Here is a 24,910-nt window from a genome sequence, read left to right on the forward strand (position 1 = left end):
TAAAACTCTCAAAGGGAATGCAAGAAAACATGACAAATGCTCTAAAAGAACTAGACAATACAAGTGTTGTGCAAATTGTAGCTTTTTTAACCATGTTTGTGCAAAATTTCCCTCAGTATTTCTTTAAACTTTACCAAGAAGGGCATGTTGGAAATTTACAGAAGCTGGATGAGATTGGTTCCACAAGTAAAAATAATAAACAAGAAATATCACTTCTTCTCATGGGATGTGGACAGTGCCGAATAGTGTACTATGAGGAAGACTCACTAGTTAAATCACTGAGTAAAATGATTAAAAAGGAATATCAGTCTGAATCAGCAAAAGTACAAGAATCTTGTATCCCAGACCGTCAAGACCTCATCGCTGGAAAGATGCAAACATGGATTGAAAATGCTCTGAAAGCCAAAAAAATGACTCTAGGTCACGAATACGTCCTTCATGAAGATGGAGTCATTCCTGTTGATTTCAGTTCCACTGGTGTTGTGCAGAACAACATGAGATGGTGTGAAGGACTTCAGCAGTTCCTGGAGATGAAACACCAAACTAAACTGTCCAACATGACTCTAATAGCAAACTTTATGTCTAATTTGGGCTTATTCAAGAAATACAAAAACAATGTCTATGGGATCACAGGAACTTTAGGAGACCCAACAGAGCTTGAGATACTGAAGAAGCTCTACGATGGCATTGACACCTGTAAGATTTCCCCATTTAGACGAAGGAAACTTTATGAGCTGGAAGGCATGGTGATATCAGAGGAGGACGAGTGGATCAGGACCGTCTGTAATGTTGTGAAGCATCAAGTGACTTCTACAGTCTATCGAGGTCCACGAGCAACTCTCGTCATCTGTGAAACAATCAAACGTGCAGAAATGTTTCACAGGACACTTGAAGACACCATCTCAAAACACAAACTAAAGCTCTATGTGAATAACAACATGAACAACTCAAAAATTGTAGATAAAGAACTCAAAGCAGGAGACGTCATTGTTGCAACTAGTGAAGTTCCTAAACGTAATTTAGGGAGGAGCGAGCCCATCTAATCTTCCAATCAACAGCCAGAGTATATAAGCAGCTGCTTACCTCTCTTCAGTCTCAGCTGTTTCAGCATCCCTCCACCTCCCCAAACTCCACCTTCATTTCAGGTACCTTGCCCTATGTAATCACATCCTATATTTATTCACTGGGGGGTGTATCAGAGCTCGAGTTGAGGATGCTTCATCGAGCCCCTCCTCAGTGGACAGCAAGCCAAATTAGCTAACCTAATACCCTAAAGATTATATGGGCAAACGAACTCGTTAAATCTAGCAGGTCGAGGTACAGATCTAAAGGTCTGTGAGAGTGTAAATGAGGCAGGAGGATTGTTTGTGGTGCAAACCTTCTTACCTCTGAACGTCCGTGTTGAACAGCAAGCCTTCGGACGAACGGCTCGCCAAGGGAGTCCAGGATCTGCTCAACTCATCATGTGCTCCAGTCATTTCTCTGAGTCTGTTAAACTAGTGATGAGCCTAAACACATCTCCAACCAGCTTATTCAGACCTCCGTGTTGTTTAACAATACAGATGTCACACTGTGTCATGGAAAATCAATTTGAGGAAACTGTTAATTGTTACCTGAAAAACCAAAGCTCTCAAAATCATGAGGCAATGATGTCTGCTCTCACAGGCCTTTTAACCATGAATTCATTCCCTTTTAAGGAAAGTAATTTAGAAAAGGTAAAAGAAGCCAGAAACAATGAGGTCCAGATCAGACTCTCAAGGTTCCTTAAAAAAGATATTAAAAAAATCATAAAAGAAGAGGAGCTTTTTTCTGTATACCTTGATGTTTTAGACAGCATTTATAATATGTATGTTTTCTCAGACCAGCTTGATGTAATTGTGCCCTGTCTTCAGGAGTGTTGGGGTTTGTGGCGCATGATGCATTTCAATGAGGAAAAACAGACACTGAAGGAACAGCTGGAGGTGGACTTGTTGATTGCAAAGCTAAAACTTATGTGCAAACAGTCCCCATCCTCCATGGTCTACTACTACATCAGGTCTGGAAACAATCTGCGTCAGAAGGGACGCCTTGCAGAGAGCATTGAGATGTACAGCAAAGCTTTGGAAGATGGTGCCTGTGAAAAGATTATTCCTCTCTATAATCGTGCACTGACGACTATCATGAAGAAAGACACTGGTTATATTACTCAAGCATTGGCTGATCTGGAAAAAGCAGACAAAGAAATAGATTCATACAAGTCACATCTAGATCAGATTCTAAAATATGTGGAAAAATCAAGCAGAGAGCAGACAGCAGAAGGCAAGACTTCGCTCGCAAAGCACTTCCAAGTAAAACATATTGTTATAGACCAACTCAGGATGAACATTAAAGATGCTGTAATGAAGTTAAAGAGTGCCGAAAGCAGAGGAGCAGAAGTGAAACTGACTGAAAAACTTACATTTTTTCTTTTAGAACACATTAATTTCAGTTCTCTAAGAGTTGTGAAAGAGCTGCCACTGGAATTAATGCACATCACATCACTGGGTCTTGACACCATTTTCTCTTTGGACACTATATTTTCTTTGAGTGGCTTTTTGTCAAAGATGGTAAAAAGGTTTTGAAATGTAACATTTCTCTCAGATATCTAACAAGATGTGGTGTCAGTTCTTAACCCATTTAATCCCACCAATCACAACAGTGACCGTTATGATGGTTTTCATTTGTAAAGCTCTGAAAAACTGTTATTTTAGTCAGTGGCGTAACTTTGTTTTTAAAAGTGGGTGGGACATGAATGTGTATGTGTGTGTGTGTGTGTGTGTGTGTGTGTATTATTATTACAATAATAATAATAATATGATATTAAAAAGTTTCTTCCTTACATCTTGTATAATACAATATTTCGCTAGTGTCTAGAGTATGTACATTAGTTAATAAATACGTGGATCTGTTTTTCATAATAGTTTGTCCAGATGGATTAGTGGCAACATTTTTGTTTAGCGTGCAAAAGGTTCTGTGTTCTAATCTATCCATGTATGATTTTTTTTTTTCTCATTAAAACCAAAGATGTTCATCAGTGATTGTATATCAAGAGCAGGGACACGTTTATGTGTATTTTGTTTTGTGATTTCAATGTAACGAATAGAGAGTCTCAACAGTTAAGCGATGGACTGAAGCACTTGTCCGTGTGAATCCACAGTGTGCACGAGCGCCGAGAACACTCAACATGTGACAACGAGCACTCAACATGAAAAACAACACATCCCAGCGCCAGATCGCCTATTATTAACACAAATTGATAATCAACTAGAGGTATTTATTTTGTATTAGATATCCGTGCCACGAGATGTTTCAAAAAGTGGTGGGGATATGTCCCACCCACAAATTACGCCTATGATTTTAGTGCATTTCCAAATATGGAAAAAATAAAGGGTCTCATTTTAATATTTGCAGTTTCACATGGTTTGTGCAAATTGTCACATGACCTGTTTGCGCCATCAGAAGATGATGGCTGTATCAAAGCTCCAAAACAAAAGGTTGGTAAAGTGTGTTAACAAAGAAATGACAAAGATTTTTGGTACACATTATCTTTAAGGTGTCTAGTATTAATTTGTGAATTCACAGTTATTCAGTTTTGTTGAATGTGGTCATAGAATGAATAAACGTGTTGATGGCAACAATAGTGACCAGTGGGAAAATACAGTGAATGAACTATCCAATTGCAGTTGTTAGGGAAGGCTGCACTAAAATGTTGCAATGACAAAGTTACAGTGAATATTGCACTAAACTAAAAGGTTCAAATGTTACAAATAAATTACAGTATTAATGTTTTAAGACTGGTTGCACTAATATAACAATATTATGATATATGTTACAATAAAGTAACAATTTTGAAATATGTTGATTGTTGCATTTATTTATTTTGTTTGTTTTTATTGACTTTTATCTCAATATTCCAGTGTATGTCAGTGTTGTGTAATGGGTTTTAAGTATATGTGGCAGAACACGGAAGGATTGAAGATTTATAATTAGTGACTACGCCACCCTGGACTCTTACCACGGACAACACTAAATTTCCTTTTTAAAGGCAACACAGTTTAGCTCACAGGGAATCAGCAGGAGGTATATAAAAAAAATAATAATCAAATATAAAATTTATTAAAGATGAAAGATTTTACAAAAAGCATATACACAGGAAGAATAATCACTAAACCAAACAAAAAAAATAAAGAAGAATGATAAGTTAGAAATGTAAAAGTTGGTTTAAACACTTTAACCAAATGCAATCAGAGCATCTGGGTTTCAGGGTGGAGGAGCCGAGGCGTGACAACAGGGAATAAAGGGCAAAACAAGGCCTCCAAAGCAAATCACTGTTCCCTTACACCTGTGTGTAAACACATACATGCGCAGCACCACACAACACAGCACTCGTGAAGGAGGACCGCCACCAGAAATCCACCCCTGCCTTAGGCACTCAGCTCTTGTAACAAACAAAATTACATTATGCACTAAACCCAGAATTGTCACAATAGCACTGGCACAAACAGTCACTCCACAAAGACAATACAAATGAAAATAAATAAAGATTTCCCCTGACACAATAATTTATAGATACTGAAATTAACACAACACCAAATAAACTAACCCAGGTAGCCAGCAGCCAATTGCGGCTGAGTGTCGGCTCACTCGGCTGTGTACTGGCAGCGGCACGCCAGAAGTGAGCCAGCAATGGTTGCCAGATTTGGCCAGGCTTTGTTTGTTGAAATTATTGTAGTAATATTGCCAAACTTAAAAGAGCCCAAAAAGAGAACCTAATTTCCACCATTGCTTACTTGTCATCTAGATGCCCTAATAGCTTATCTGTGGAAGAAAGTAATACTCTCTTTGAATATCAGCACAAATTGGATGAACTTTATAAATCAAGAGCTGAAGGTGCTTTTGTAAGGTCCAGAAGATGCTGGCTTGAAGAAGGAGAACAAAATTCAGCTTATTTTTTTAGATTGGAAAAATCTCTCACTAAAAACAACATTCATCAGTTGAAAATTGGTAACTCTCTCTCTGAAAACCCGAAAGAAATAGCTAAATATTGTTCAGAATTCTATAAGAATCTTTATAGCAGCAGATTCTGTTGTGACAGCACTATATCCTTTATGGCCTCGGTAGGTAGCATTAATGGTATTAGTGCTTCCGATAAAGATTTTTGTGATCGCCCCATCACATTAGTTGAAGTTCTTGAATCTATAAAAATTTAAAAGTAAATAAATCGCCAGGTGTAGATGGCCTCACTTCAGAATTTTACAATAGATTTGCAAAAGATTTGGTCCCTTTTCTGTTAATAGTAATTTATGAAAGTATTAGTATGGGATCTCTTCCTTCTACCCTAATAACTCTTATCCCCAAGCCTAAAAAAGACTTACTATTAATTGATAATTGGTGCCCGATTAGTCTTTTAAATTGTGATTATAAAATTATTGCCACAATTTTTGCTAAACGTTTAAAAACTATTTTAGAGGACATAATAAATGAAACACAATCAGGCTTTCTAAAAAATAGACTGAGGCTGGCCTAATATTCTGCTTAACATCTCCATATGTGTTCCACTGAAAATAGAAAGTCAAACAGGTAGGTTTAAAACAACATGAGGGTGGGGGGGGGGAGGGGGGTAAACATTCCCTTATAAAGTTTCTCTATACATTGTAGCATTCATTGATTGTTCAATGGGTTCATCACGCTGCCTGTTTAATGATGTATTCAAAACCATGCTTGTATGGTTAAAGCTGAAGAAAGAAAAAAAACATGAATGTCTGTTATTATAATTTCTAATTAAAGTTCTTCTGAAACACACTGGTCCCTGTAATGTTGTTAATGCAGCTGTGTATTGTATTGAGGATCAGGTACACTTTATTCACCTCAGTCTTGCTAATAAACTATGTCGTCAGGTTTGTGTGTTGTGTGTGTGGTCATGTACCATTAAACACACAGGTCCCTGTAATGTTGGAGTTTGTCAGTTGTGTATTGTATTGAGGATCCAGTATTCATTAATCACCTCAGTCTTAGTAATACACCATATCGTCAGGTTTGTGTGTTGTGTGTGGTCATGTACCTGTAAAACACACTGGTCACTGTAATCCAGAGAAATGACATGTTTTGTGTATTGTACAATAGGTGTCCTCATAAATCAGGTCGTACCCAAAAATCACAATTATGTCATAGGCGGGAACATTTTAGGATGGGCGGGAATGTCCTTGTATACCACTGATATGTCATATTGTCATATTTTCCGTTCTGTTGTGCGTAAAGAAACTTTAAAGCCAGATTTGTGATCTGCAGATCAAAACAAAATGTTTGATAGTTTTATCATCACTGTAGGGCATCGGGAAAGGTGTGTCCCCCTAAACCACAATCCTACTGGTTTGAGCATCAAAGTCCTTGTATACCACAAAAACCAGTATGTGTGTGTGTGTGTGTGTGTGTGTGCATGTTTTTGTGACATAGGACACAAATGTGTATAATGACAAGGGTATGACATAGGTATTACAAAGAGAGGGTGACAAATGAGGAAATTGCCCATGTCCTCATTTTTCAAAAGGCGTATAAATCAAACAGATTGAGTTTATAGTGAGAAAGTAAAAATGTGCACAGTTTTCTGGGATGGGTGGGTTCAGGGGTAGGCGTAGTGTAGAAAGTACAGTTTATACAGTATAAAAACCTTTTTTTTTTCAACCAAAACCACACCTATGGAATGTCCCCACAATTGACAAAAACAAACTTCTGTGTGTGTGTGTGTGTGTGTGTGTGTGTGTGTGTGTGTGTGTGTGTGTGTGTGTGTGTGTGTGTTTTGCATCCTTTCACTAATTATTTTTCACTAAGATAAGAAGATCGTTTAGCTTGGTCAAGAAAATGCAGAGGTTATGAATGTCATATTTTTGTATTTATTTTAGTTATTTTATTCAATAATGTTGACATCAAGACAGACAAGTCAAAAGAAATTTAAAAAACAAAATAAAAAAATGAAAGACTCCAGCAACTGATGAAGATAAAATGTAGAAGAGTTCAACCAGGATTAACACAAGAGTAAACACATTAGTGTTCATGAATGCAACATTTTCTGTTAAAACTACTATCAAGTACCCCAAAATATTGGGTATTATTACAGTTTATAAACAGATTAGATAGAAGTGGCTTGCTTAAAAAACACTAAAACAGCTTGATACAATGATTCAATGAAGTTTCTTATTATTTAAAGATTTACATAAAGTTATTCTCTTGTCCTCTCTGCATTTGTTCATTGCCCACCAAAGACACGCTCCAGTTTCAGTTTTGTCAGACCAGCTTTCAGATAACTCAGAGCATCTTTGTTTGCTTCTTCAGCTTCAGCGGTTCTCCTCATTTCCTCCAGCTCTCGGACCCAGTTTACTTTCCCAGCCTCCCTCAATCTGGGGATGAAGAAGTCGAGATGCTGAAGAGTGAAGGCCGAGTCTGGCTTTAATGCGATCTGAGACAGATGCTTGATGGTCTTGTAAGCGTTGAACAGAAGAATTAACTTCTTGTCCTCAATATCTTTCAGATCTTTGTCAAGATGATCCATTATAACTGAAAACCTCTTTGTTTGTTCTTGAGCTTTTTCATATTTCTTTTTAAATTCATCAAATTCCATCACAATGCTCGAGGTGCTGATGACGTATTTCTTGTTTTCTTTGACGTGTTTGCTGTGGTGACACTTCCCTGTGCACACGGTGCAGTAGCCATTTTTCATTACTTCACATTTGCTGGGATTAGAAACCCACCAGCAGTCAAACTCATGGCAGTTTTCCTCACAGACGGTGCAGGTCGTCGCCTTCCTGCTCTTCCATGAAGCACTTTCAATAGGAACCTTCTCTTTGACAGTCTTTTTGACTCTAATGCTAAAGTTTGTACGCCTGTCAATCTTTTCTTTATTTTGTCTCATTGCCTCCTGGATCTGAATTTTTTCAGACTTCTTTGATTCTTTCTCTTGAATTCGCAGTTGTAAGTTGCAGATTAATGCTTCAAATTGAATGCGCTCTATCAGGACATTGGAGGTCAACTCCAAACTTCTTCTGTTCTTTCCTTCCAGTGACTGAAGAAATTTCCTTGTCTCGTCCATGCTGTCTTCCCATGCGTCTCTTTGAGCACGAAGGTAACGTTTCTCACTATGGTGGGCTTCAGCCTGTCGATTGTTGAATAAGAAATGAACAGGTTGGCCTGTTTTGTCTCGTCTGCAGGGGATTTTAGCTTTATTAATGGCGCCGATTACATTTTTGGGTGGCAGACCATCAGAGTGAGTTATTAAAAACACAATGTTGTTCACAATGTCTTTTCCAAACAAAGATAGAACTGAACTGATAATGTAATGCTGTCTGTCTGAGAGACGATTCTTAGATGCTTGAATCACAAAACACACAGCGTCAATCTCACGAACTCCATCATTGTTCTGAAACAGAGTGGATAAATTCTCAGCAACTTCCAGATCTTTTTCCAGTCCTCTAGTGTCTCCGTATCCTGGAGTATCAATGATGGTGAGAGATACAGGATTCTCTACAGGACAGACCTCATACATGGTAATTTCAGATGTTTGTGATTCTGATTGGTCTCCTGCTTCTTCTTCTTCTGTGATTTCATACCACTCTTCATCCTCAAACTTCACTCCCAGTAAGTAGTTGACCATGGTGTTGATGAGAGTCGTCTTACCAGTGCCGGTCTCTCCCACCAACAGAACAATTTTGTTTTGTTTACTGGAGTCTTTGTTCCCATACGTCCATTTTCTGACTTTTCCATGATCATCAAGGACTTTTCTCACTGTGTTTAGACAAAATCGTTTTGGAGGGCCACAATGAATCAAAGTTGATCTGCGTGGTGAAAGACTCAGCTGTCTGTAAAATATGGAGGTAAATGTTTCTTTAAATATTTATATAGCAAGAATTTTAGACTAGCAGTAGCAGTAAATTGTGTTACATACGTTTTCAACACTAACATATTAATATAACATCAATAGTTTAAGAATATTTTGTAACAAAAAATATTTTTTTTGGAATAGGAATATTTTTTGATATTTAATCCAAATTCAGATGATATTTGAAAGAGATATTTATATACCTTGAGGTTACAGGACTTTTCATGGCATGCTGTCATTGTGCCATTTATAAGGTTTGATTCCAGAGTTTTTATATCAGTTAAGCTCTAAACCTACTTCAGTTTTGATGTCAATGCTAATGTTTGCAAAAACTGCATGTAACTTAGTATACTTTCGGCGTCCGGTTCGGAGATACGCAAAACACTAGCTTAAAAGAGTACAAAGACACTTTTCTGGACAGTAGACAAATCATTTCAGTTACTTGGGAAACCTCGGTTCCCTGAGATAGACAGAAACGAGACGCTATCTGGAAATTACTTTCTCAGAAAATAAAAAGGCCTGATTGAATTATGTCTGTGCAGCTGCACAGACTAATGGTATCTCAGCGGACCCAAAGGCCAATTTGCCTTTGCATGCCGACACTGAGTACCATTTCATCAGACTGTTTCAACTGAGGAAGCAGGCAAGCAACTGCTAACAGTAGAAACACAATAACATAGCAAGCTTATGCAAGTCTGTCTCAGGGAACCAAGGTTATGTTAGTAACTGAAATGTTTCCTTTCAATAACGGTCTCTCAACATTGAGTTTAGCTGACGCGGTGGAGGAACGCAGTCTAACAATACCGTGTTATTAGCACAGGACTGACCCAGCCTAAAGGCCCTGCGAGTCCAGCCCAAGGAAAGGTCTCCAATCCTGGAGCCCTTCGCTCCAACAGGACATTGCAGGCCTAACAATGTGTAGGCCAGCGCGATCGCATCCACTCTGCAACAGTACAGTATTTACTTTGTTACCGACAGGAAGTGACTCTTACACTCTGAGGGCCTGAACCAGAAACAGCAAGTGCAGAAACTGCTCGTCTGCCAAATCTGAGAGAGCTATATTATGCACCCTTTTACAAGATGTAAAACAAGTCTCTGATGTCCCCATAGTGTGTATGTGAAGTTTTAGCTCAAAATACCCCACAGATAATTTTTTATAGCATGTTAAAATTGCCACCTTTTGGGGTTGAGCAAAAATGAACTATTTCAGTGTGTGCCCTTTAAATTCAAATGAGCTGCTGTGCTCAGCCAAAGAGGGCAGAGCTTCAAGAGCTTGTTCTCCCCTGTCAGGAGTCAGTCAGGATGCACAATAATGTCAGAAACTACAAATATATGCTGCATGGAGATAGAACAGCTATAGTTTAAGGTTATAACTTATATTGTCTTCTTGTTTTTATCCACCATATTAGTACAAGCCTGTTTACTGTTGAGTTTTATGATGTTTATTGTACTTAACACAAAATATGAAGTATCTGTTTACACTCTAGAAAATCACTGTAAGAGCTTAAAACTGTCCCGGACTGATACTCAGGAGACACAGAGGTACAAGTAGACAGACGTTTATTGACAAACAGCGGGTTGATGACAGCAATGCAGGAGAGTGAACTGGTGAAGTGAATGTGGTAGAATGGTAACAGGATACTGAAACACACTTTGTCTTACGGTGATGATGTTGTAGATGGATTGATGATTGAGGAAGGTGGGCACACAAGGTTGAGGTAAGTAAACATACACCAACATAGGATCACAAAGACAAAGAGAATCCGTAGGAGTGGAAACAGGTAGGTACTTGGAAATGCTGGAGACAGTAATGGGAAATAGTCCTTCATATAAACAAGACCAGACAACCGAGTGAGTAGTGTAACGTGCTTAAGAAGGCTGGTGATTAGTGAGCTGATGGGAAGCAGTTGCGTGTGATTGGCTGATGGTGGAGTGAGTGCAGGTGAGAACCAGGGAGGATGACGGGAAATGGAGTTTTTGGAAGTCAGGATAGACGGAGACTATGACAGTACCTCAGGAGAAGACACTGGAGCGGATTCAGGGGCTGGAGAAGACACAGGAGTGGATTCAGGGGCTGAAGAAGACTCTGGAGTGAACTCAAGGACTGGAGAAGATACTAGAGCGGATTCAGGGTTTGGAACCATCTCTGGGTTCCAGGACATCCCCTCATACTCAACTAAAAGGCCTATGGGCACCAGCGTGTGGACCATTACGGCTGAGGGCTCAGGTATGGCAGCAGCCATCTTGACCAAGGCTCAGTCATGGCGGCGGCCATCTTGACCGAGGGTTCAGGTGTGGCAGCGGCCATCTTGAACGAGGGCTCAGTCGTAGCGACGGCCATATTGTGACAAGGCTCTGGGAAGTTGGCCATTTTGTGACGAGGCTCTGGAGTGGCATTAGCAGCTGTAGCTGAAAGGGAGGCAGACTTTGGTGCTGACCTGAGAGATGTTAACATCGGGTCTACTACCTTGGCTTCCAGGTCAGCGCTGTTGGAAGCCCATTTGCGTCCTCTGAGAAATACAGGCCAGCAGGAATGGGCAGATTCGTTGGAGGGGTACGTGGAGGGAACTGGCAGGAAGTGAGCTGATCAGGCCACATGTGTTTCTGATGGGGCTGGATGAGGAAGATACTTTCTTCCGCTTTAAAATTAGAACTCGAATTGAGAGAAATAATAGGCAGGTTTATGGAAGTAAGATAATGCCAAATGTTTTTGAAATAAAAAGCTTGTTGAATTGCACTATTTGAAAAAAATATGCACTACATTAGCTGTGCTTGCATTTAGATGCACTGTATTTTTAAGGCTTGCATTTTTATGGGATGAAATTCAACACAATCGTATATTTAAGCTGTGAATATTTCAATTAAAAATATTTCACACACATTTTCATTATTAAAAATTCAATAATTCATATTCACCTTTCAAATTTCACTTCCAAAATATTCATTCTGTTTAAAAATACAACCTATAAAATTCGACTAGCAATTTTCAGTCCATTTTATTTCGCTTTACAAATTCGCTTCCACAAATTCAGTGGTTCAAATTCGGCAGAAAATTCAACATTTCACATCCGGGAACTGCAGGAAGAGCAGTAGAGTGCCGATGCATCATCTCTATCTGCTGTTAGTCTTCTTCACCAGCAGGTGCCGCTAGCGGCTGTTTAGGAAGACCAAAGCAACGCTAGTAAATCATCATTCATTCATAAAAACGGATTTACAGAATTAGAGCAAGCATAAGTGAATGTGTGATGATTATCAGGGCCAGTATAAATGCAGAAAAGCTGATAAAGACACAAAAACTGCATTTATGTTTAATTCAGTGTATTTACGCTTACTTTCCCAGTGTAGCTACAGCTTTCTCTCCAGTGAACAAGATAACGTTATTGCCCGATGCTGGTGTACAGAGCAAACGTTAAATCTGAGGTAGACATATATTTCTCTCTGTTGCTTAGTTCCCTTAACTTTATATCGCGGCGCTGTGTTGTAATACTAGGGCTTCCCTCATCCGTCATAGGATTGCCCTGCCATCAGGACAAAATGACAATATGATGAGAATGATTTAGTCACCAAAACTACCTGTGAAGTGTTCATCTATAGGTGCCAGGTCGAAGAGTGATGCACCCTTCTCTCTCTCTCTCTCTCTCTCTCTCTCTCTCTCACACACACACACACACACATATTCAAACACACTCAACTCAAAGTACATGCACATATACTTTTTCTTTTTTTTACACATTCATCACACAATTAGTTCTACTCAGTTAATTTTATTTCTAAATTTTATTTAAAATTTGTATAAGCAGGATAATCTATGATCAGGTAAAATAAAAAATGAACAAAGTAAAAAAAAATAGTGTGATGAACGTGTAAAATAAATAAATAAATAAATAAATAAATAAATAGTATATATATATATATATATGCATGTACTTTGAGTGAGGTGTGTTTGAATATGTATATGTGCATGTGTGTCTACAAGAGTTTGGTAGAAGGTAGAAACGTGAATACAGAATGTCGTAACTTTAGAGACGGTCCTTAAATTTGCGAGTATCATAATCAAACGTTCAGCGTCAAATCAACTTTATGCCAGTATCTGCTTTCTTGGAGCCTATATAGTCTAACCTACATCACAAATGAGGTGCGAGTTTGGTCTTTTATATCACTGTACGAGTCCATTAAGCTGTGTTAAGAGTTTATATGTCCTGATGGCAGCTATGACGGATGAGGGAAGCCCTAGTATTACAACACAGCGCCGCGATATAAAGTTAAGGGAACTAAGCAACAGAGAGAAATATATGTCTACCTCAGATTTAACGTTTGCTCTGTACACCAGCATCGGGCAATAACGTTATCTTGTTCACTGTACAGAAAGCTGTAGCTACACTGGGAAAGTAAGCGTAAATACACTGAATTAAACATAAATGCAGCTTTTGTGTCTTTATCAGCTTTTCTGCATTTATACTGGCCCTGATAATCATCACATATTCACTTATGCTTGCTCTAATTCTGTAAATCCGTTTTTATGAATGAATGATGATTTACTAGCGTTGCTTTGGTCTTCCTAAACAGCCGCTAGCGGCACCTGCTGGTGAAGAAGACTAACAGCAGATAGAGATGATGCATCGGCACTCTACTGCTCTTCCTGCAGTTCCCGGATGTGAAATGTTGAATTTTCTGCCGAATTTGAACCACTGAATTTGTGGAAGCGAATTTGTAAAGCGAAATAAAATGGACTGAAAATTGCTAGTTGAATTTTATAGGTTGTATTTTTAAACAGAATAAATATCTTGGAAGTGAAATTTGAAATGTGAATATGAATGATTGAATTTTTAATAATGAAAATGTGTATGAAATATTTTTAATTGAAATATTCACAGCTTAAATATACGACCATGTTGAATTTCATCCCATAAAAATGCAAGCCTTAAAAATACAGTGCATCTAAATGCAAGTACAGCTAATGTAGTGCATATTTGTTTTCAGTTAGAGCAATTCAACAAGCTTTTTATTTCAAAAACATTTGGCATTAATTTACTTCCATACAGGTTCGCTATAGTGAATAGTATTCTCATCCAGACCCATCAGAAAATAAGCACTAAGGGGAGCATCTGGCCAGCCCACCTGACAAGACGGCTCAGAAAACTCCTCCACATACCTCTCCAATGGATGACCATTCTGCCTCAGACCACACAGGCGGTCCTCAGCCGAGATGATGTTATTGTGGTTGGCGAGATCAGATGGGAGGAGAAATAGGCCCATGGAGCTACTGTTTGTCACTGTGATGGTCCAGTCTGGAGTTTTTGGAAGCCAAGACAGATGGAGACGGTGATTAAAAACACAGTGCAAGTGTGCATTAAAATATTATCCATAAACTCTCTCTCTCTTTCCCTTGCATTATCATCAACATACACAGCGAAGTACACAGAAACAGATGCATATACCTTTTCGAGTGCTGCTTAATAAACTGGTAAACTTTATATCCGTAAATCAACTCTAATGAACTGTAATAAAGTGCTCTCACCTTCATGACTGCCATATCCAGTATCACTCTGGAGACTGTATGTTTTGTATTGTCTCTTTGTATTGATATTCGTTCACAAAGCAGTCTGGTGTGAAATGATTTGCGCAGACATAAACAAATTTCAGTAGAGTTGAGGGAGCTTTTTCTTCGAAAACAAAATTAATCCACCTCGTCTTCAGCGGCTCAGCTTTAGGCAGTAAATGGAGACAGCTATGTGGATTAATCCATCCAGCTACAGAACACCTAAAATGGTTGGGAGACATTCTCATCAGTGCAGCAATGGCAGACTGTGTACAACTCGCTGTGAACTCACTCAGGGCGGTTCTATGTTAAAACGGCAGTGTCTGTCAACATTCGTAGGTGGGGCTTGTGGCTAATGTGGCATCACACTGCCAGGGATCTGGAAACGGCTTGTTCTGAGACACTGCTTATGATTTATGGGGATTAAAAAAAAGGGAGTGGTTGGATTGTTATCATTATAGGGTGGTTGTGTACACGCACTGGCAACACACATCTATGTCCAAACACCATGCAAAAGTAAATTTTGCATAATAGGTCCCATTTAAGGATGATCTTACAGTAATTCGGCCCAAACTCAAGACAGGATGTGGTAATAAAAAGGACCATCTCACTTAACTGACTGGCCAGCAGTGGGGGCGTAATACGCCACAAAATCTGCGACATAGGGCCTGTTTACACCTGGTCACTTTATGCATTTTCTCGATTGGATAACTATACGATCATGAAAAGACTAGGTCTAAATGCCCTCTGAAACGCATTTGAGATGGATTTACATCCGATCGCTCAAACAACTTCAGGAGGTGGTCTGAGACGCATTCGAGTCAAAACTGAACAGGTCTAAATGCATCTGATTGTTGAAACCACATATGTTAATTTTACTCCTCACAAAAATACAAAAAAATAAATGTGTGAGAGCATTATAGGCTAAAAAAAAACGTTATAGCCAGATATGACAGTGCTACTGCATCACGCATTGACGCAGATAAACAGCTGAGTATCTTTTTAATTTGAAGATCGGATTTATATTCGTTTTGTGGAGACACAATTATGTGGCCAAGTGTAAATGGAATCGTTTTGATAAAGCAGATAGCTATGTGATCAGTAAAATACATTACCCAGCAATCATCACTTTTGGTGGGCACCCGGGTTTGATTGAATGTTAGCCCTTTATATTTGTTTGCTTCTCTGGTGCTACCCTTTTGCTCACATAATATATTTTAATGCAGCCAAATTCCCAATAAAATTGTTTCATCTATATATTTTTTTCTGTTTTTGTTGTCAGACAATATGAAATGGTGGCTGAAACGCGGCCCATTAAGATTACATACAGGGCTCGACATTAAGCCTTGTCATGTGGACACACGGTAAATCGGTCATTCACTTGTAAGAGTAAAAAGTTGTTTGTCCGAAAAAAAATAGCTTTTTTTTGTGTGTTGTGGAAATATAAATTTGTTCTGAAGCAATATCCTTTCAGAATATTGCAGCTTTGACATATGTAAATCTGCATATTTTTGATTGATTACAACTGCATTAATTAATGTTATGGGATTGTTTTAAATACTTTTTGAAAATACAAATATGAAATATTGGGGGGGAAATGATACTTTTAAAAATGAAACTAAACCACCAGTAGGTGGCGGCAAGTAACTGTCTTATTGAGTGGGTCATTGATTTGTTCATTCAAACGATTCATTCCAATGGCTGCTTCATTCAAGAATGAGGCAGTTGTTTATGAATGGGTCATTTAATCTTTGACTCAACCGATTCATTCAAAATGCTGAATCATTCAGTAATGAAAACAAGGCTGAGTGTTGTGATATAGTTCAGCTGTGATCTCTGTTTGAAAAAATTTTTGCTGCTAAAATAGAACAAAAACAGTCAATGTTCCTTCTAAAATGTAAGTGGCTTGATATTAATTACTTGCTAATTGAACTGTTGTATGAAATCAGAGTCACGTTTTTAATCGTGATGGTAGCCTATTTAGGAAAACAGCATTCTTGGTCTTGTGATTTTGCTTACCTGTATCAAGTTATAAAAACTCCATATTTTGAATTTTTACTGCAGTATGTTTAACTGAGTTTCTTTTTGTGCATGCTTCGCTCATGTTTCCATTTCTTCTCAAGATGCAAGCCTCAACAGCTCAACATTGTTATCGTCACTACATTATATAGCCTATTATCATCCACCATTGATCGCCACTAACACTAAATGTAATAAAATCAGTCATACTCACGTTTTTGCTGTTTTTTTTTTTTTTTGTTGTTGTTGTTTTGGTATTGGCATTTTAATCAGGTCCTTGTCCAGTCGAGAAAGTAAAGTTCGAGCCTTGACATGTTAAACCAGCACTAAAATCCTGATTTATAATCAAAATCACCATACACATAAGATGAAGACATTTGCTGTGATTTTGGCTATATGTACATGTAAAATGATAAAATTTAGGTTAGAAGCAATAGTATCTATTTTATTTGTTCTCTGACAGAGCACACAGCCTCAACTGAATGCGCTGCTGAACCAGAGAGGTGCGCCTGCGGCAGGAAAGCAAGGCCTCAGCTCGTGCGGCAGTACCGGGAGGTTTCGGAAGCTGGATCAGGTTAACAAGTCGCTATATTCATCACAAAACGCTTGGGAAAAAAGTCACAAAAGGGGCCTGAAAAGGTGCTAAGTCGGTAACACTGATGCAGCCTTCTATCTCCAGGTCCCTGCCCGCCGCTGTCTAAAATGGAGGAAAGTGCCATACTGGTTCTGTGTGCGTATCACACCAATGTACCTATTTTGCGACAGCAAATCAGTTATTAATTATTTGGGCTTTATTCAAAATAAACTGGTAGTAGTTTTGAAGAAAAATAATATCTAAAAAATGTAATGCCTGTAGAAATGAAATTTAATGCTTTTTAATGCCCCGCGGATACCCTGTTACCAGTTGGGGAAAAAAAGTGAAAGTGACATCACGTAACATGTAGCAAAGTATGTCCCATACTTGGAATTTGTGCTCTGCTTTTATCCCATCCAAGTTCACAAACACAACAGTCAGCAGTGAACAATCACACACACACACACCATGAACATACACCTAGAGCAGTGGGCAGCCATTTTTTTCTGCGGTGCCTGGGGAGCAGTTGGGGGTTCAGTGCCTTGCTCAAGGGTTTCACGTCAGTCGTGGTATTGAGAGTAGAAGAGGGAGCTGTACATTCACTCCCCCCACCGACAATTCCTGTCAGTACTGGGACTTTGGGTTACAAGTATGACTCTCTAACCACTAGGCCACGACTGCCCCCAAAGAGAAAGACCACTTAAGTGTGTAGAGGTGCCTTGTAGAAGGGGCTCTCTCCTCTGAGATGGTGTTTAGCACACCCTGCGATAGGCGTGAATTGCCCCACTGAGGGGCCACAGATGAAGGCTCCAAAGCTCTGGCTGAGGGGGGACAGACTGAGCCCCAATCTAAGAAAAGGAGACCCATCCACAGCGGAATAGGCCAGGGCACTGCCATCAGCAGCTGCACCATCCCTGCAACCTGGCTGGCAGAAGAGCCTGTCCTCCCTGATCATCTCCAGAAAGCTGACTTGCCAGTAGAGCATTGGATCTGATGAGGTGCCGAATGCTGGGGGTAGGGGTGCCATGCCATATCGTACCCACATATTTTGTGAAGGTGTGAGGTGCCAAAGACAGTCCAAATAGTAAGACGGTACACTGGTAAGCCACTCCTTCAAACACGAACTTCAATAATGGTCTGTGATGCAGGGCTATCAGGATATGAAAGTATACATCTTTTGTTACAGATCCCGTGTTCCCCTGGACTCCATTTCCCATTATCCTCCTGTTCTCCACACCTGCACTCACTTCCCTCGTCAGCTCCTCATCGTCACTCATCACCTGCACCTGGACTCTATTGTCAGCACTCCCCATATATTGCACTCACTCCCTTCACTCCTCGTCCGTTCTCTGTTTATGTTAGATGCTTGTTTGGTGTACTCTGCCTTTGGTTATATTAAAGTCTTATATGTTTGTGGAAATCCGTTATCTGCCTCATCTCTACACCACCAGCCATAACAGAAGAACGGACCTAAACTTTGGATTTCCACAAAAAAGGGATGGAGACTTTCCCCGGCTCCCTGGCTCCAGCTCCTCCAACGCCTCTCACCCTGTCATCCAGCGATCGCCTAATCGGGCTCCTGCAGGTAGGTCGTTCGCTGGAGAGGTATGTGGAGGAGTTCGTTGAGCTTGCTTCCTTGTCTGACTGGCCTGAAGCATGTTTGATCTCTCTGTTTCTGGATGGACTAGAGGATGACACCATCCGTTTTGGTGAACCCGATTACCGATTCTCCTTGAGCGAAACTATAAATTCCATTTTATGGTTAAATGACTCCAAATTCGTAGTTGATTGGGTTCAGGATGGGTGTCTATCTCTAGTCCATCCAGAAACACGGCTGGCCGGGCCAGTCAGACAATCTCCGTCTTCCTCCGCATACCCCTCCAGCAAACGCTCTGCCTGCCCCACACGGAACCCACACTTCTCTACTGGGTCCCGAAGGCGGAGGAGGAGGAAACAAGCTGCTCCAGTATCTCCAGAGCCCGCTCCAGTATCTCCAGAGCCCGCTCCAGTCCCCATAGAGCCCGCTCCAACCCTGTGCGAGCCGCCAGAAGATGCCGTGTGGCTTATTGACTTTTTCACTGAGCCTAGTTCTCCAGTCTCCGCCGAGCCAAGCTCTCCAGTCTCCGCCGAGCCAAGTTCTCACCAGTAACACTGATGCAGCCTTCTATCTCCAGGTCCCTGCCCGCCGCTGTCTAAAATGGAGGAAAGTGCCATACTGGTTCTGTGTGCGTATCACACCAATGTACCTATTTTGCGACAGCAAATCAGTTATTAATTATTTGGGCTTTATTCAAAATAAACTGGTAGTAGTTTTGAAGAAAAATAATATCTAAAAAATGTAATGCCTGTAGAAATGAAATTTAATGCTTTTTAATGCCCCGCGGATACCCTGTTACCAGTTGGGGAAAAAAAGTGAAAGTGACATCACGTAACATGTAGCAAAGTATGTCCCATACTTGGAATTTGTGCTCTGCTTTTATCCCATCCAAGTTCACAAACACAACAGTCAGCAGTGAACAATCACACACACACACACCATGAACATACACCTAGAGCAGTGGGCAGCCATTTTTTTCTGCGGTGCCTGGGGAGCAGTTGGGGGTTCAGTGCCTTGCTCAAGGGTTTCACGTCAGTCGTGGTATTGAGAGTAGAAGAGGGAGCTGTACATTCACTCCCCCCACCGACAATTCCTGTCAGTACTGGGACTTTGGGTTACAAGTATGACTCTCTAACCACTAGGCCACGACTGCCCCCAAAGAGAAAGACCACTTAAGTGTGTAGAGGTGCCTTGTAGAAGGGGCTCTCTCCTCTGAGATGGTGTTTAGCACACCCTGTGATAGGCGTGAATTGCCCCACTGAGGGGCCACAGATGAAGGCTTCAAAGCTCTGGCTGAGGGGGGACAGACTGAGCCCCCATCTAAGCCTACGAGCCCTCTGCTCCAGCCGCCGCCTACGAGCCCTCAGCTCCAGCCGCCGCCGCCGAGCCTGCCGCTCCAGCCGCCGCCGCCGAGCCTGCCGCTCCAGCCGCCGCCTACGAGCCTGCCGCTCCAGCCGCCGCCGCCGAGCCTGCCGCTCCAGCCGCCGCCGCCGAGCCTGCCGCTCCAGCCGCCACCGCCGAGCCTGCGGCTCCAGTCGCCGCCGAGCCCTTTATTATGATGAACTTTGCTCTAAAAGTCTCTAATTCAAAGACTGTTTTCCCTCCCTGCCTCCCTCTCCCGCCTCCTCCCACTAATGTACTCACTGCACCTCCACCTCAAGCCCCCTCGCCCAGATCTCCACCTCAGACCTCTGGGCGATTACCTTCACCCCGGCTCCAACCTCCCTCTGCTCCACCGTTGTCCATCAGTCCACCAGCTTCACCAGTATCCATCCTGCCTCCACTCACACCTTGTTCACTCGTCGGCCTGCCCTCCCCTCTGGACTACACTCCTCCGTCTCCGCTCCATCACTCCGTCCCTCAGTTCCAGTTGGCCTCCTCACTCCCCCCGGTGTTCGTTTTGTTGGCTGTCCTCCTGCTTCCACTGCGGCCTTCTGGAGCCCCGGCTGCGCTTCGGTCGGCGGAGCCTACAGTTCGGCCATCACCCGCCGGTCCCTCACCGCCGCCTGGGCTCAACGCCTCGAAGGCTTCGGCCCCTGATCCTGCATGGCTGCCTACGGCCCCTGACCCTCCATGGCTGCCCACGGCCCCTGGCCCTCCATGGCTGCCCTCGGTCCCTGACCCTCCATGGCTGCCCACGGCTCCTGACCCTCCATGGCTGCCCTCGGCCCCTGACCCGCCATGGCTGCCCACGGCTCCTGACCCGCCATGGTTGCCCACGGCTCCTGACCCGCCATGGCTTTTGAGCCTGCCCTGGAGACCTCCACTCCAGTCTACTCCTCCCCCTGCTCCGGTTTGAGGTCTCCAGGGCGCCCGCCCCCCTCCCTGTTGTTACATCTACGGCGCGAGGACGCGCCTACCGGGAGGGGGAGGTACTGTTACAGATCCCGTGTTCCCCTGGACTCCATTTCCCATTATCCTCCTGTTCTCCACACCTGCACTCACTTCCCTCGTCAGCTCCTCATCGTCACTCATCACCTGCACCTGGACTCTATTGTCAGCACTCCCCATATATTGCACTCACTCCCTTCACTCCTCGTCCGTTCTCTGTTTATGTTAGATGCTTGTTTGGTGTACTCTGCCTTTGGTTATATTAAAGTCTTATATGTTTGTGGAAATCCGTTATCTGCCTCATCTCTACACCACCAGCCGTAACATCTTTCAGATGCATATTTATTTCAAGTATAGCATTTTATATAGCCTTATATAGGCAATTCATGAGTTCACACTGAAATAATCAGATAGAGAATGCATATTTGGCATACTGTCTGAGGAGAGGGCTCCGAGCTTAGTATTTGGCCCAAACCCAGAGTATTCCCCCCGTATCTTTGGTTAGGATAGTAACCATGTAAGTGTGAGGAGACAGGGTGGTGGAGGGATGCTGAAAAAACTGTAGAGAAACATTAGGTGTGTTCGACATCGACTGCGGCTGGATGTAACCAATCGGCGAGAGTAGCCACGTGCAGGCGGGGAGGAGCTGAAAACAGAGACGTGAACTCGGACACTTTCTGCTTCCCGTAGTGACGCTCGTGCTGCGTTTGCATACTTTTTATCACAGTTAAATAAATATTTGACTAATACACCGATGTTTCAGAGACATTTTCATTCAATACTTTATGTACTGCTTACAGCATCTGTTTGTACAAGAATGAAGTTCAATATAAACATATACTATATAAAAACTAATGTAGTGGGGTCTAAGTTTTTTATCAGTTTTATTTTGATAAACATGACACAATATAGCATTGCAACTACATGAAAAGAGCTTTAACTCTTATAAAAATACAGATTTGTGAGCATTAGTGGAACTAAAGGCGTGACAATAAACACGAAACACACGTGATCATTGTCATGCAGTGAATCCGGCCAATCATGAAACAGCTGTGTCGTCATCAGAGCTCGTGCAGCTCCTCTTGAGAAACTATGCTGGCTGACTTAGGTGGCTGATCTCGAATCGCTCTCGTGGTACTTTGAAGCCATACGTCACAGTCACATGGCGTCACATGGCGACGCTGTCTCAAGTCGGACAAAATTTCTTACCGGCATGCACTGCTTCAAGTCAGCCACCGATCGGTCTGTGCAGCACTGCATCAAGTCGAACAAGCCTATGGGTGAGTCAGCTACATATTTATAGACCTCCTTTTTATGCTGATTGGGTAGATCATTTGAATGTTGCTCCCAAACTTTGTTAATAAATCATCATATGGGCCCACTCATTTGGGTGCGCTGAGATGCCATTGGTCTGTGCAGTTGCACAGATGTGATTCAAACAGGCTTTAGTATTATCAGAGAAAGGGATTTCCTCATAGAAGCTCTGCTCACTATTAACAGCTGCAGCCTGTTATGGCTCCAATTAATGGCCTTTAAGAAGGGTTGCTTCAGTAGACTAGCAGTTTGCCCTTTGTTTTTGTCTTTGCTGCTCTGGAATGTTCATATGGCACTGTGGTACAATGTGAGTTATATTATTTTGGACTGTTTGATTATATATTGTATGGTGTGAATTTTGTTATGCAATGTATTGTAAGGTTTATTTACCTTATATATTTGTTGATGCATTTATTTTTATTTTAATGTATTTAAGTTTTATGATTTTAGAAACCAGTCTGTTGCACCTGTGGAACACACAGTAATAGCACTGGTGAAAATAAAATTTTTAATGGATGTTGTTTCAATGGATTTTAATTGATGCCCCATTGTGGTGCTCCTCAGCAGTGGCCTAAGATTTCTTTATTTTTTTTCCCTACTGCTTTTCATCAAGATCAATTGGAATGCTAACAGGCAAACAAATTAAGTTATAAAGCCTATATTATTTGTGAAATTAAACAGAAATATACTGATGCACTGATATAATGTACTGATGCTTCATCTGTTGATAATCTAATTTATAAATTCTCTCACATACATATCCGGAATCATGCTGCTGAGCTAGGAGTGGCTGACTGACACCATTGACCTAAGCTTGGCTGCCCTGTTCACAATTGCTGTTTGTGTATTTTTCTTGATGTAGAACCAATTCAGCAAGTTTTTGGAACAGACCTTACGTTGTAACTAACAATTGCTGAAGAGAAAATATCCTGGCTCTGCCACTGTGTGTACACTGTACACGCACATTCAAGAGCACAAGGCATTTAAAAACATGTAACAGATAACTGCACACTGACACGTTGCAGCTAATGAGCCGTCATCAGGGTGAAGACTCATGATGACCCTGATGAAGGTTCATTAGCTGCAACATGTAAGTGTGCAGTTATCTGTTACATGTTTTTAAATACCTATAAGTCATGAATAAATCTATGAAAAGCCTTTATTTAAATTCTTGAGTGCCTTGGCTTGAGATATATATATATATATATATATATATAATAATGTTTTTTTTTTTTTTTTTAAATAATTTTATAATTCATTCTAATAGGCAGACATGTATTCACACTGCACTACATCTGTGTCAGGTTTAAAATGGACAGAATGCTAGATCTAACGTGTCCTAACTGACAAAAATAACCAAAATTTTTACCATTCCAGTAAAATATTGCACTGAAAACATCAAGCGCAATAACTTGTCAGTGCTGGCAAGTATAACATGGATTATCCCTAACAAATTACATGCAGAAGTAATTTATGTAATAAATAATGCAGTTTGTAATTTATGTAAGTTTCAACTTACCCGAAATTCATGGTAATCACTGGACTGATGTGTTGACCTCACAGACCTTAACTGTCACTCTCCAGTCCGCTTTCAGCAAAACCTTTGTAAATCGCTGTATTTTTAAAAACTGTTACTATATTTTGTACACACCAGCCTCTGTGTTGAGTGTCTGGTTGAATAAAAAGCTTTGACGGAAACACCGGTTTATTTAACAAGCCTAACTGGCTGAAGTCCCTCCCAACCAAATGAGTCTTCAATGTACTTTAATATCTGAACAGTCTAAATAAAATGACAGGAACAACATCTTTCATGTGTGTATGTGGACACAGATGTGTACTTCATCTAGTAATTTATTCATGGTGTTAAATGGACTAAATGTATTAATTCATCATGAAGAAATATTCCACAACATTTACATTTTATAAGTGTTTTCCATAGCATGCAGGTGGCAGGTTTGGCTATGGATTAGTTTTTCTTGGTTATGATTAAAGTATACATTTTTTGTGAGTTGTGTTGTTTTGTTTGTTTTTTGTTTTTTTTGTTTAAGTTTTATTTAATTATTTTGATAAATCAGAAGACCTGACCCAAACTTGAATCTCGGTAATTTTGAGGTTACACCACAAACGTTGGACCCAGCCTCAATTTCTAGAAAAACTACACCCAGCTGTGCCGAACCTCTCTATCACAATGTAAGAGTCGCTTTGATATGCAAAAATACATTTAATGTCAGCTCTATCTGCCCAAGACACATAAACGGAGGGAAGAGCTGGAAGCAGAAGATGAAGTGATAGTCAAAATGAGTAGTCTTATCTGATGAGATACTTTACAAAGATAATCCAAAATTACTGATTCACACCACTGTTCTGTTATGCTGAAAGATAAAAAAAGTAACCTGATTAGGATATTAAACAGTAACAGAAAATAAAATGAATATAAATATTCATAATCAATATATAGGAAGTAATACAAAAGAGATAAATAAATGAAGTACAGCACATGTATTTTTGTTCTCTCAACCAAAAATTACTGTTAAATGGAGGGATCCTGCTTACATTGAGCACAGATTATCCACACCCTTATTTTAAATTGACATGAGAATTGTCATGATCCCAGTCTGTGTTCCCCTGTCTTGTGGACTTTTGTTGTAT

The 24,910-nt window shown here is 40.8% G+C and overlaps 1 protein-coding gene across 1 annotated transcript; it reads right to left on the reverse strand.

The window, feature by feature from the left end:
- Nucleotides 1–7,050: 7,050 nt before the first annotated feature.
- On the reverse strand, nt 7,051–23,921 carry LOC137031068 (uncharacterized). The gene is made up of 2 exons (XM_067401677.1): nt 23,781–23,921; nt 7,051–8,867 (listed from the first exon to the last, which is right to left on the reverse strand). Exons 1-2 carry the CDS (start codon nt 23,789–23,791, stop codon nt 7,262–7,264), a joined length of 1,617 nt encoding a protein of 538 aa, XP_067257778.1. The 5' UTR covers nt 23,792–23,921; the 3' UTR covers nt 7,051–7,261.
- Nucleotides 23,922–24,910: the final 989 nt, after the last annotated feature.

This window comes from Chanodichthys erythropterus, chromosome 11 (genome assembly GCF_024489055.1).
Source record: "Chanodichthys erythropterus isolate Z2021 chromosome 11, ASM2448905v1, whole genome shotgun sequence".
Classification (NCBI taxonomy): Eukaryota; Metazoa; Chordata; class Actinopteri; order Cypriniformes; family Xenocyprididae; genus Chanodichthys; species Chanodichthys erythropterus.